The sequence below is a fragment of the Salmo salar genome, chromosome 25, assembly GCF_965601325.2.
Source record: "Salmo salar chromosome 25, fSalSal1, whole genome shotgun sequence".
NCBI classification, from domain to species: domain Eukaryota; kingdom Metazoa; phylum Chordata; class Actinopteri; order Salmoniformes; family Salmonidae; genus Salmo; species Salmo salar.
In genome coordinates this window covers 51,702,501-51,717,184 of record NC_138315.1, presented here as the reverse complement: position 1 = coordinate 51,717,184, position 14,684 = coordinate 51,702,501, and the positions used below count along the sequence as shown (strand labels likewise).

Genomic DNA, 14,684 nt, shown 5'->3' with positions numbered 1-14,684 from the left:
TGAACGTAGGACCGTGAGGTTAACTCTGCTGAACGTAGGACCGTGAGGTTAACTCTGCTGAACGTAGGACCGTGAGGTTAACTCTGCTGAACGTAGGACCGTGAGGTTAACTCTGCTGAACGTCGGACCGTGAGGTTAACTCTGCTGAACGTAGGACCGTGAGGTTAACTCTGCTGAACGTAGGACCGTGAGGTTAACTCTGCTGAACGTCGGACCGTGAGGTTAACTCTGCTGAACGTAGGACCGTGAGGTTAACTCTGCTGAACGTAGGACCGTGAGGTTAACTCTGCTGAACGTCGGACCGTGAGGTTAACTCTGCTGAACGTAGGACCGTGAGGTTAACTCTGCTGAACGTCGGACCGTGAGGTTAACTCTGCTGAACGTAGGACCGTGAGGTTAACTCTGCTGAACGTAGGACCGTGAGGTTAACTCTGCTGAACGTAGGACCGTGAGGTTAACTCTGCTGAACGTAGGACCGTGAGGTTAACTCTGCTGAACGTAGGACCGTGAGGTTAACTCTGCTGAACGTAGGACCGTGAGGTTAACTCTGCTGAACGGAGGACCGTGAGGTTAACTCTGCTGAACGTCGGACCGTGAGGTTAACTCTGCTGAACGTAGGACCGTGAGGTTAACTCTGCTGAACGTAGGACCGTGAGGTTAACTCTGCTGAACGTAGGACCGTGAGGTTAACTCTGCTGAACGTAGGACCGTGAGGTTAACTCTGCTGAACGTAGGACCGTGAGGTTAACTCTGCTGAACGTAGGACCGTGAGGTTAACTCTGCTGAACGTAGGACCGTGAGGTTAACTCTGCTGAACGTCGGACCGTGAGGTTAACTCTGCTGAACGTAGGACCGTGAGGTTAACTCTGCTGAACGTAGGACCGTGAGGTTAACTCTGCTGAACGTAGGACCGTGAGGTTAACTCTGCTGAACGTAGGACCGTGAGATTAGCTCTGCTGACCGTGGGACCGTGAGGTTAACTCTGGTGAACGTAGGACCGTGAGGTTAGCTCTGCTGAACGTAGGACCGTGAGGTTAACTCTGCTGAACGTAGGACCGTGAGGTTAACTCTGCTGAACGGAGGATCGTGAGGTTAACTCTGCTGAACGTAGGACCGTGAGGTTAACTCTGCTGAACGTAGGACCGTGAGGTTAACTCTGCTGAACGTAGGACCGTGAGGTTAACTCTGCTGAACGTAGGACCGTGAGGTTAACTCTGCTGAACGTAGGACCGTGAGGTTAACTCTGCTGAACGTCGGACCGTGAGGTTAACTCTGCTGAACGTAGGACCGTGAGGTTAACGCTGCTGAACGTAGGACCGTGAGGTTAACTCTGCTGAACGTAGGACCGTGAGGTTAACTCTGCTGAACGTAGGACCGTGAGGTTAACTCTGCTGAACGTAGGGCCGTGAGGTTAACTCTGCTGAACGTAGGACCGTGAGGTTAACTCTGCTGAACGTAGGACCGTGAGGTTAACTCTGCTGAACGTAGGACCGTGAGGTTAACTCTGCTGAACGTAGGACCGTGAGGTTAACTCTGCTGAACGTAAGACCGTGAGGTTAACTCTGCTGAACATAGGACCTTGAGGTTAACTCTGCTGAATGTAGGACTGTGAGGTTAACTCTGCTGAATGTAGGACTGTGAGGTTAACATGGCTGAACGTCGGACTTCAGCTCCTGATCGATAGTGTTGACTACTGATCGAAAATAATGTTTTGCTTCAAGTAGAATTAATTTTTCTACTCGTCAGTCTCAGTTTAGCTAGCGCCACATGGCTAGCTATCGAGACTTGGTTAGCCCTTGCCGCAAAGACTTTAGCTAACTTGGCTAGCTAGCTGCAAGGCTAGCTAACCATACAAAAGGGCTCAACTTGTCCAGCCTTTCAGACAAGGAAAAGGCATATTTCCTCAACAGTTCTATCACGGCTAACGAACTGTTTGGGCCTTCTGACGCTACCACGCGGTCAAAAAGTTTGAACTTTGCAAAAAGGAAGGTGAGGCCTTCATCTTCTGCTTGCCCTGAAAACCTAGGTACCGTGGCAACCTTGTCTACCCCTTCCACAGAGCAGGGAGAGGGGCAACTACTGTACTTCTATATAACGCCTCGTTCAGCGCCTCATCTCTATGCATCTATTCACAGGGAAGACTCACTCAACCCCCCCCCCCCCCCGTTCCCCAGCTCTTCCCTCAGTCGCCACCAAGCACTGTCCCCAAATAACAGTGTTTCTGTCGCATCCATGCGGCTTGCCAGTACTACGCTTTGATTCCCCTCGAAGGTCATCCCATTCCTGCGGGGTAGCACTTGATTTACCATCTGCATAGGTTTCTTTCTTAATCTCAGCACAATCATCTGTGGATGTAACCCAAATAATATAAAATATTATTTGGGTGAGCGAGAGTAATCCGACTATTTGGAGTCTCGCAACAAGAGCAGGGAACTGACACGCTCTCTCCATCCCTGGGTCCTGTCCACAGTCACTAAGGGATACAGACTGCAGTTCCCTGCTATGAAACCACCCGTTACCAACAGAGTTTTAGTTTTAACAGTGATTACTGACTCGGCTTGAATACCAGAGCAAGGAGAAAAAAATAGTAAATTAAGCGAAGGGGCTATCAGAGCATTACCAACGGTAGAGAGCCAGCGAGACTTCTATTCCCAGTGCCGTATGCTTACTTTCAACGTGCTCGCTCACTCTGTTCGTCAAGGAGACTGGTTCAGTTCAGTCGACCTGCAAGGATGCTTATTTTAACAGGAGGTTTCTCAGGTTTGCCCTTTTAAGGCACAGCCTACAAATACCTTTGCTGTTCCCTTCAGGCTAGCACTAACTCCCTGTTTGTTCAGCAAGTGTGTGGAGACGGCACCAGCACCCCTGAGAACCAAAAGTCTCCACCTACATAGACAATTACCTGCTTTGCTCCCCTACACAGGGGCAAGCGCTTCGAGACACGTCTTTTCCGTATAACCACGGAGTTAGAGTTCAAGATGAACCAGATCTGTTTGGTACCCACACCGAGAATATAGTACCTAGGCTTTAAGCTGGATTCTCTCTCTTATCGGGCTACACTATCGGATGGCCCTTGCCCTGTTCTGCAAGAGGGCGCTCCGTCATGCTCACAATGTGTCTCCTAGTGCTGGGGTTGATGGTATCCACCGTCCACAGTAGTGTCCACAAGGGACTATTGCGAATGAAAGGCTTTCAGCATTGGGTTGCTGCCCTACGCCTGTGTCCACACCAACGTTAGCGCTGTCAACTGTCAGACAGCAGTGACTGAGGACGGTCTCTCAGCTCTCCGTCACTGGAAGAGCCCCTCCATCTTCATTTCAGCCGTCACCCACGGTCATCCACCCCCACCGTCACCCCATGTCACCCGCTGTCATTGAGGAAATGGGGTGACGACAGACGTGTCACTCAGAGGGTGGGGCGCAGTTCACGAGAGAAGAGCAATAAAACGGATTGCGGTCCCCACAGCTCCGCCACGCTTATATAAATGACCTTTGAACTGCTGACAGTGTTTAATGCATTGATACACTTTCTGCCCTTTCCTTTGAATTTGTCACATCCTTGTCAGGGCAGACAATACGACTGTGGTGGCATACATCAACCGCCAGGGTGGCACACGCTCTTCTGTGTCTACACAGACTTACTGTTCAGATTATTCTGTGGAGCAGGGCATACCTGTTTTTACTCTGTGTGACTCAAGTCCCAGGCGTATTGAATGTGGGATTTTTTTGGTCCAGAGGGAATCCCCTACATGGGGGAGATTCCATCCCCTAGGCCCAGTTTTTCAAAAGTAACCTGAGCGGATTTTGGCTATCAGATAGGATTAAATGTTAGAATTGTTTTTTTTTTTACAACTGAAAAATGTGATTCTGATCCTCCAGATAAGGAATAAGGATTTGGTAATCCAATTTGATCTTTTACTCACGATTAAAATCAAAAGGTAGTTATTAGGATAGTTTTGATGCCGAAAATCTGGATTATCTTGATCCCACTGGAAGGGTGGATTCAGACTGGATTCAGGCTGGATTCAGGGTGGATTCAGGGTGGATTCAGGCTGGATTCAGGGTGGATTCAGGCTGGATTCAGGGTGGATTCAGGGTGGATTCAGGCTGGATTCAGGGTGGATTCAGGGTGGATTCAGACTGGATTCAGGCTGGATTCAGGCTGGATTCAGGGTGGATTCAGGCTGGATTCAGGGTGGATTCAGGGTGGATTCAGGCTGGATTCAGGGTGGATTCAGGCTGGATTCAGGGTGGATTCAGGGTGGATTCAGACTGGATTCAGGGTGGATTCAGGCTGGATTCAGGGTGGATTCAGACTGGATTCAGACTGGATTCAGGGTGGATAGTTTTGATGCCGAAAATCTGGATTATCTTGATCCCACTGGAAGGGTGGATTCAGACTGGATTCAGGCTGGATTCAGGGTGGATTCAGGGTGGATTCAGGCTGGATTCAGGGTGGATTCAGGCTGGATTCAGGGTGGATTCAGGGTCGATTCAGGCTGGATTCAGGGTGGATTCAGGGTGGATTCAGACTGGATTCAGGGTGGATTCAGGGTGGATTCAGGCTGGATTCAGGGTGGATTCAGGGTGGATTCAGGCTGGATTCAGGGTGGGTTCAGGGTGGATTCAGGCTGGATTCAGGGTGGATTCAGGGTGGATTCAGGGTGGATTCAGGCTGGATTTAGGGTGGATTCAGGGTGGATTCAGGCTGGATTCAGGGTGGATTCAGGCTGGATTCAGGCTGGATTCAGGGTGGGTTCAGGGTGATGCTCATGCACCTTGCACCTTCATTGGCGTATACCGTCGTCAGTGTTCGGAGCCTCGGAAGGGTGATCCTGTTGGAACTACCCCGGTTTCGGGAGACCAGGTCTGCTTCACGGGAATCGGCCTTAAACCATAAGTGACACACATGCGGTTCTGTGAGAATACGAGTGAGACGTGTGACCACTTTTCCCTGCTCTCAAGATCACAAGGAAGAGCGTTCCTGAATGACCAGTTGTCAGGCATTGTGGCTCTTTTGTTTATGGAGGAGAGCTGTTCACCTCATTCGCCGCTCGACCTGTCTGTCTCCAACAGACGCTTTGTGATTGGATACTTTGAGCTTGTGACCCTGCCCTAAGACGGAGCCCACAAGTGACATCTCACTGTATTTTCATAGAACCAGGGGTTTACGCAAGTCAAGTTTTATAGACTTGTCTACAATTACATGATCTATTCTATTCTGTTCTGTTTTTGATCAACAATGTTGGTAGTGTCCATATTAATCAATCAAAATGTATTTATCCCCTCCCTCCCTCCCTCCCTCCCTCCCTCCCTCCCTCCCTCCCTCCCTCCCTCCCTCCCTCCCTCCCTCCCTCCCTCCCTCCCTCCCTCCCTCCCTCCCTCCCTCCCTCCCTCCCTTCCTTCCTTCCTTCCTTCCTTCCTTCCTTCCTTCCTTCCTTCCTTCCTTCCTTCCTTCCTTCCTTCCTTCCTTCCTTCCTTCCTTCCTTCCTTCCTTCCTTCCTTCCCTCCCTCCCTCCCTCCCTCCCTCCCTCCCTCCCTCCCTCCCTCCCTCCCTCCCTCCCTCCCTCCAGGCTCCAGTAGCCATCACGCCCCAGAAGACTTCCCAGGGTTCACCTTTACATTCCGGAGTCCAGAGGAAGTGTTTCGGGAATTCTTTGGAGGCCAGGATCCTTTTGCAAATTTCTTCGGTGGGTCTGACCAATATCCTACGGTCCTTCAACAATGTCCTATGTCTTTATGTGTTCCTTAGTCGAGGCTAAATCTGACCGGGAAACCAGTTCGTAGGGGAATCGCAGCAGTTCACACAAAGCAGAACACTACCTGCTTCTTCCTATGTTTCATAGTCTCTCTGTTATCACTGTTCTCATAGTCTCTCTGTTATCACTGTCCTCATAGTCTCTCTGTTATCACTGTCCTCATAGTCTCTCTGTTATCACTGTCCTCATAGTCTCTCTGTTATCACTGTTCTCATAGTCTCTCTGTTATCACTGTCCTCATAGTCTCTCTGTTATCACTGTTCTCATAGTCTCTCTGTTATCACTGTCCTCATAGTCTCTCTGTTATCACTGTCCTCATAGTCTCTCTGTTATCACTGTCCTCATAGTCTCTCTGTTATCACTGTCCTCATAGTCTCTCTGTTATCACTGTTCTCATAGTCTCTCTGTTATCACTGTTCTCATAGTCTCTCTGTTATCACTGTTCTCAGTCTCTCTGTTATCACTGTCCTCATAGTCTCTCTGTTATCACTGTTCTCAGTCTCTCTGTTATCACTGTCCTCATAGTCTCTCTGTTATCACTGTTCTCATAGTCTCTCTGTTATCACTGTCCTCATAGTCTCTCTGTTATCACTGTTCTCATAGTCTCTCTGTTATCACTGTCCTCATAGTCTCTCTGTTATCACTGTTCTCTAGTCTCTCTGTTATCACTGTCCTCATAGTCTCTCTGTTATCACTGTCCTCATAGTCTCTCTGTTATCACTGTTCTCAGTCTCTCTGTTATCACTGTCCTCATAGTCTCTCTGTTATCACTGTCCTCATAGTCTCTCTGTTATCACTGTTCTCAGTCTCTCTGTTATCACTGTCCTCATAGTCTCTCTGTTATCACTGTCCTCATAGTCTCTCTGTTATCACTGTCCTCATAGTCTCTCTGTTATCACTGTCCTCATAGTCTCTCTGTTATCACTGTTCTCATAGTCTCTCTGTTATCACTGTCCTCATAGTCTCTCTGTTATCACTGTTCTCAGTCTCTCTGTTATCACTGTTCTCATAGTCTCTCTGTTATCACTGTCCTCATAGTCTCTCTGTTATCACTGTCCTCATAGTCTCTCTGTTATCACTGTTCTCATAGTCTCTCTGTTATCACTGTCCTCATAGTCTCTCTGTTATCACTGTCCTCATAGTCTCTCTGTTATCACTGTTCTCATAGTCTCTCTGTTATCACTGTTCTCATAGTCTCTCTGTTATCACTGTTCTCATAGTCTCTCTGTTATCACTGTTCTCATAGTCTCTCTGTTATCACTGTCCTCATAGTCTCTCTGTTATCACTGTCCTCATAGTCTCTCTGTTATCACTGTTCTCATAGTCTCTCTGTTATCACTGTCCTCATAGTCTCTCTGTTATCACTGTCCTCATAGTCTCTCTGTTATCACTGTTCTCAGTCTCTCTGTTATCACTGTTCTCATAGTCTCTCTGTTATCACTGTTCTCATAGTCTCTCTGTTATCACTGTCCTCATAGTCTCTCTGTTATCACTGTCCTCATAGTCTCTCTGTTATCACTGTTCTCATAGTCTCTCTGTTATCACTGTTCTCAGTCTCTCTGTTATCACTGTCCTCATAGTCTCTCTGTTATCACTGTTCTCATAGTCTCTCTGTTATCACTGTTCTCAGTCTCTCTGTTATCACTGTCCTCATAGTCTCTCTGTTATCACTGTCCTCATAGTCTCTCTGTTATCACTGTTCTCAGTCTCTCTGTTATCACTGTTCTCTAGTCTCTCTGTTATCACTGTCCTCATAGTCTCTCTGTTATCACTGTTCTCATAGTCTCTCTGTTATCACTGTCCTCATAGTCTCTCTGTTATCACTGTCCTCATAGTCTCTCTGTTATCACTGTTCTCATAGTCTCTCTGTTATCACTGTTCTCATAGTCTCTCTGTTATCACTGTTCTCATAGTCTCTCTGTTATCACTGTTCTCAGTCTCTCTGTTATCACTGTTCTCTAGTCTCTCTGTTATCACTGTCCTCATAGTCTCTCTGTTATCACTGTTCTCATAGTCTCTCTGTTATCACTGTTCTCATAGTCTCTCTGTTATCACTGTTCTCATAGTCTCTCTGTTATCACTGTTCTCAGTCTCTCTGTTATCACTGTCCTCATAGTCTCTCTGTTATCACTGTCCTCATAGTCTCTCTGTTATCACTGTCCTCATAGTCTCTCTGTTATCACTGTCCTCATAGTCTCTCTGTTATCACTGTCGTCATAGTCTCTCTGTTATCACTGTCCTCATAGTCTCTCTGTTATCACTGTTCTCATAGTCTCTCTGTTATCACTGTTCTCATAGTCTCTCTGTTATCACTGTTCTCATAGTCTCTCTGTTATCACTGTTCTCAGTCTCTCTGTTATCACTGTTCTCATAGTCTCTCTGTTATCACTGTTCTCATAGTCTCTCTGTTATCACTGTTCTCATAGTCTCTCTGTTATCACTGTTCTCATAGTCTCTCTGTTATCACTGTCCTCATAGTCTCTCTGTTATCACTGTCCTCATAGTCTCTCTGTTATCACTGTCCTCATAGTCTCTCTGTTATCACTGTCCTCATAGTCTCTCTGTTATCACTGTTCTCATAGTCTCTCTGTTATCACTGTCCTCATAGTCTCTCTGTTATCACTGTCCTCATAATCTCTCTGTTATGACTGTTCTCAGTCTCTCTGTTATCACTGTTCTCATAGTCTCTCTGTTATCACTGTCCTCATAGTCTCTCTGTTATCACTGTCCTCATAGTCTCTCTGTTATCACTGTTCTCATAGTCTCTCTGTTATCACTGTCCTCATAGTCTCTCTGTTATCACTGTTCTCAGTCTCTCTGTTATCACTGTTCTCATAGTCTCTCTGTTATCACTGTCCTCATAGTCTCTCTGTTATCACTGTTCTCATAGTCTCTCTGTTATCACTGTTCTCATAGTCTCTCTGTTATCACTGTTGTCCTCATAGTCTCTCTGTTATCACTGTCCTCATAGTCTCTCTGTTATCACTGTCCTCATAGTCTCTCTGTTATCACTGTCCTCATAATCTCTCTGTTATCACTGTCCTCATAGTCTCTCTGTTATCACTGTCCTCATAGTCTCTCTGTTATCACTGTCCTCATAGTATCTCTGTTATCACTGTCCTCATAGTCTCTCTGTTATCACTGTCCTCATAGTCTCTCTGTTATCGCTGTCCTCATAGTCTCTCTGTTATCACTGTCCTCATAGTCTCTCTGTTATCACTGTCCTCATAATCTCTCTGTTATGACTGTTCTCAGTCTCTCTGTTATCACTGTTCTCAGTCTCTCTGTTATCACTGTCCTCATAGTCTCTCTGTTATCGCTGTCCTCATAGTCTCTCTGTTATCACTGTCCTCATAGTCTCTCTGTTATCACTGTCCTCATAATCTCTCTGTTATGACTGTTCTCAGTCTCTCTGTTATCACTGTTCTCAGTCTCTCTGTTATCACTGTCCTCATAGTCTCTCTGTTATCACTGTCCTCATAGTCTCTCTGTTATCACTGTTCTCAGTCTCTCTGTTATCACTGTTCTCAGTCTCTCTGTTATCACTGTTCTCATAGTCTCTCTGTTATCACTGTCCTCATAGTCTCTCTGTTATCACTGTCCTCATAGTCTCTCTGTTATCACTGTCCTCATAGTCTCTCTGTTATCACTGTTCTCAGTCTCTCTGTTATCACTGTTCTCATAGTCTCTCTGTTATGACTGTTCTCATAGTCTCTCTGTTATCACTGTCCTCATAGTCTCTCTGTTATGACTGTTCTCATAGTCTCTCTGTTATCACTGTCCTCATAGTCTCTCTGTTATGACTGTTCTCATAGTCTCTCTGTTATCACTGTCCTCATAGTCTCTCTGTTATCACTGTCCTCATAGTCTCTCTGTTATCACTGTTCTCAGTCTCTCTGTTATCACTGTCCTCATAGTCTCTCTGTTATCACTGTCCTCATAGTCTCTCTGTTATCACTGTTCTCAGTCTCTCTGTTATCGCTGTTCTCATAGTCTCTCTGTTATCACTGTTCTCATAGTCTCTCTGTTATCACTGTTCTCAGTCTCTCTGTTATCACTGTCCTCATAGTCTCTCTGTTATCACTGTTCTCAGTCTCTCTGTTATCACTGTTCTCATAGTCTCTCTGTTATCACTGTCCTCATAGTCTCTCTGTTATCACTGTTCTCATAGTCTCTCTGTTATCACTGTTCTCATAGTCTCTCTGTTATCACTGTTCTCATAGTCTCTCTGTTATCACTGTTCTCATAGTCTCTCTGTTATCACTGTCCTCATAGTCTCTCTGTTATCACTGTCCTCATAGTCTCTCTGTTATCACTGTCCTCATAGTCTCTCTGTTATCACTGTTCTCAGTCTCTCTGTTATCACTGTCCTCATAGTCTCTCTGTTATCACTGTTCTCATAGTCTCTCTGTTATCACTGTCCTCATAGTCTCTCTGTTATCACTGTCCTCATAGTCTCTCTGTTATCACTGTCCTCATAGTCTCTCTGTTATCACTGTCCTCATAGTCTCTCTGTTATCGCTGTCCTCTCAGATGACTTTGCCTTCGGAGGAGGGTTGCACAGTGACATCCATGGACATCCTGGCACTTCGAGGCTCGGCCCAAGCCGGTTTTTCTCCTTCCCCTCTGCTGGAGGTCAGTAATAACACAATGTCTGGATCCCAAATGGCACCCTATGTAGTGCACTACTTTCGACTGCGCTCATATGGCTCTGGTCAAAAGTAGTGTACTATATAGAGAATAGGGTGTCATTTGGGACACAATGGAAAATAAGATGGTATTAACACATAACACAACAACACAGTTCTATACTGAGGGTATTAACACATAACACAACAACACAGTTCTATACTGAGGGTATTAACACATAACACAACAACACAGTTCTATAATAAGAGGGTATTAACACATAACACAACAACACAGTTCTATACTGAGGGTATTAACACATAACACAACAACACAGTTCTATACTGAGGGTATTAACACATAACACAACAACACAGTTCTATACTGAGGGTATTAACACATAACACAACAACACAGTTCTATACTGAGGGTATTAACACATAACACAACAACACAGTTCTATACTGAGGGTATTAACACATAACACAACAACACAGTTCTATACTGAGGGTATTAACACATAACACAACAACACAGTTCTATAATAAGAGGGTATTAACACATAACACAACAACACAGTTCTATACTGAGGGTATTAACACATAACACAACAACACAGTTCTATAATAAGAGGGTTTATCTGACTGGTCCCCCCTCTTTCACAGTGCATGACTTCACCTCTTCCTCCTCCTCCCTCTTTCACAGTTCATGACTTCAACTCTTCCTCCTCCTCCTCCCTCTTTCACAGTTCATGACTTCACCTCTTCCTCCTCCTCCCTCTTTCACAGTGCATGACTTCACTTCTTCCTCCTCCCTCTTTCACAGTGCATGACTTCACCTCTTCCTCCTCCTCCTCCCTCTTTCACAGTTCATGACTTCACCTCTTCCTCATCTTTCTATTTCACAGTGCATGACTTCACCTCTTCCTCATCCTCCCTCTCACAGTGCATTCCTTCACCTCTTCCTCCCTCTTTCACAGTGCATGACTTCAACTCTTCCTCCTCTTACCTCTTTCACAGTGCGTGACTTCACCTCTTCCTCATCCTCCATGGGGGGAATGGATTGGATGGACAGCATCGGAGGAGGGATGGGGAATTTCAAGTCTGTCTCCACTTCTACGCGTGTCATCAACGGCAAACGCACCACCACCAAGAAGTCAGTAAAATCTGTATCCCAAATTGCACCATAAACCCTATTTAGTGTAAAACACTTGGGCAAATGGTAAAATCAAATCAAAATCAAATCAAATGTTATTGGTCACATACACATGGTTAGCAAATGTTAATGCGAGTGTAGCGAAATTCTTGTGTTTCTAGTTCCGACCATGCAGTAATATCTAACAAGTAATCTAACCTAACAATTTCACAACTACCTTTTACACACAAGTGTAAAGGAATGAATAAGAATATTGACATAAAAATATATGAATGAGTGATGGTCGAACGGCATAGGCAAGATGCAGTAGATGGTATAGAGTACAGTATATACATACAGTGGGGGGAAAAAAGTATTTGATCCCCTGCTGATTTTGTATGTTTGCCCACTGACAAAGAAATGATCAGTCTATAATTTTAATGGTAGGTTTATTTGAACAGTGAGAGACAGAATAACAACAAAAATATTCAGAAAAACGCATGTCAAAAATGTTATAAAATGATTTGCATTTTAATGAGGGAAATAAGTATTTGACCCCTCTGCAAAACATGACTTAGTACTTGGTGGCAAAACCCTTGTTGGCAATCACAGAGGTCAGACGTTTCTTGTAGTTGGCCACCAGGTTTGCACACATCTCAGGAGGGATTTTGTCCCACTCCTCTTTGCAGATCTTCTCCAAGTCATTAAGGTTTCGAGGCTGACGTTTGGCATCTCGAATCTTCAGCTCCCTCCACAGATTTTCTATGGGATTAAGGTCTAGAGACTGGCTAGGCCACTCCAGGACCATAATGTGCTTCTTCTTGAGCCACTCCTTTGTTGCCTTGGCCGTGTGTTTTGGGTCATTGTCATGCTGGCAGACCCATCCACGACCCATTTTCAATGCCCTGGCTGAGGGAAGGATGTTCTCACCCAAGATTTGACGGTACATGGCCCCGTCCATCGTCCCTTTGATGCGGTGAAGTTGTCCTGTCCCCTTAGCAGAAAAACACCCCCAAAGCATAATGTTTCCACCTCGATGTTTGACGGTGGGGATGGTGTTTTTGGGGTCATAGGCAGCATTCCTGCTCCTCCAAACACGGCGAGTTCAGTTGATGCCAAAGAGCTCCATTTTGGTCTCATCTGACCACAACACTTTCACCAGTTGTCCTCTGAATCATTCAGATGTCCATTGGCAAACTTCAGACGGGCATGTATATGTATTCTTGAGCAGGGGGACCTTGCGGGCGCTGCATGATTTCAGTCCTTCACGGTGTAGTGTGTTACCAATTGTTTTCTTGGTGACTATGGTCACAGCTGCCTTGAGATCATTGACAAGATCCTCCCGTGTAGTTCTGGGCTAATTCCTCACCATTCTCATGATCATTGCAACCCCACGAAGTGAAATCTTGCATGGAGCCCCTGGCCGAGGGATATTGACAATTCTTTTGTGTTTCTTCCATTTGCGAATAATCGCACCAACTGTTGTCACCTTCTCACCAAGCTGCTTGGCGATGGTCTTGTAGCCCATTCCAGCCTTGTGTAGGTCTACAATCTTGTCCCTGACATCCTTGGAGAGCTCTTTGGTCTTGGCCATGGTGGAGAGTTTGGAATCTGATTGATTGATTGTTTCTGTGGACAGGTGTCTTTTATACAGGTAACAAGCTGAGATTAGGAGCACTCCCTTTAAGAGTGTGCTCCTAATCTCAGCTCGTTACCTGTATAAAAGACACCTGGGAGCCAGAAATCTTTCTGACTGAGAGGGGGTCAAATACTTATTTCCCTCATTAAAATGCAAATCAATTTATAACATTTTTAACATGCGTTTTTCTGGATATTTTTGTTGTTATTCTGTCTCTCACTGTTCAAATAAACCTACCATTAAAATTATAGACTGATCCTTTCTTTATCAGTGGACAAACATACAAAATCAACAGGGGATCAAATACTTTTTTCCCCCACTGAATGAGATGAGTAATGTAGGGTATGTAAACATTATATAAAGTGGCATTGTTTAAAGTGGCTAGTGATACATTTGTTACATACATTTATTCATGTGGCTAGAGTTGAGTCAGTATGTTGGCAGCAGCCACTCAACGTTAGTGATGGCTGTTTAACAGTCTGATGGCCTTGAGATAGAAGCTGTTTTTCAGTCTGGTACCATTTGTTACAGTGTTTGTGTTACAGTGCATGGTCATGTGAGGGAAACATGTTTACTGGCTCCCTAAATATGATGATATGGGCAGTGACTGACTGTTCTTGTCAACAGGATCAAAGAAAACGGTCAGGAGAGAACAGAGATCGAGGAAGACGGGGTCTTGAAGACCGTGCTCATTAATGGTAATCCATCCACTCCTGTATCCCTCCCTCTCCTCATCCAGTCCCTTGTCAACTGTTCCTGACTAGCTGTGTCTGGGTTATTCTTCCTCCCGTCTCCCTCCTGTCCCCCTCCTGTCTCCCTCCTGTCTGCCTCCTGTCCCCCTCCTGTCTCCCTCCTGTCCCCCTCCTAACCCCCTCTTGTCCCCCTCCTGTCTCCCTCCTGTCCCCCTCCTGTCTCCCTCCTAACCCCCTCCTGTCCCCCTCCTAACCCCCTCCTGTCTCCCTCCTGTCCCCCTCCTAACCCCCTCCTGTCCCCCTCCTGTCTGCCTCCTGTCCCCCTCCTGTCCCCCTCCTGTCCCCCTCCTAACCCCCTCCTGTCCCCCTCCTAACCCCCTCCTGTCTCCCTCCTGTCTGCCTCCTAACCCCCTCCTGTCCCCCTCCTGTCTCTCTCCTGTCTCCCTCCTAACCCCCTCCTGTCTCCCTCCTGTCTCCCTCCTAACCCCCTCCTGTCTCCCTCCTGTCTCCCTCCTAACCCCCTCCTGTCTCCCTCCTAACCCCCTCCTGTCCCCCTCCTAACCCCCTCCTGTCTCCCTCCTGTCCCCCTCCTGTCTGCCTCCTGTCCCCCTCCTGTCCCCCTCCTAACCCCCTCCTGTCCCCCTCCTAACCCCCTCCTGTCTCCCTCCTGTCTGCCTCCTAACCCCCTCCTGTCCCCCTCCTGTCCCCCTCCTGTCTCTCTCCTGTCTCCCTCCTAACCCCCTCCTGTCCCCCTCCTGTCTCCCTCCTGTCTGCCTCCTGTCCCCCTCCTAACCCCCTCCTGTCCCCCTCCTGTCTCCCTCCTAACCCCCTC

The 14,684-nt window shown here is 46.5% G+C and overlaps 1 protein-coding gene across 2 annotated transcripts in view; it reads left to right on the top strand.

Moving 5' to 3' along the window:
* LOC106586922 (dnaJ homolog subfamily B member 6) overlaps window positions 1-14,684 on the top strand; it is a 46,175-nt gene that overhangs the window by 10,072 nt on the left and 21,419 nt on the right. For both annotated transcript variants that reach the window (XM_014174670.3, XM_045707886.2), the window contains exons 5-8: window positions 5,573-5,689; window positions 10,292-10,393; window positions 11,407-11,542; window positions 13,788-13,858. In XM_014174670.3, coding sequence (XP_014030145.1) covers window positions 5,573-5,689; window positions 10,292-10,393; window positions 11,407-11,542; window positions 13,788-13,858 — 426 coding nt within the window. The remainder of the gene's footprint in view (window positions 1-5,572; window positions 5,690-10,291; window positions 10,394-11,406; window positions 11,543-13,787; window positions 13,859-14,684) is intronic.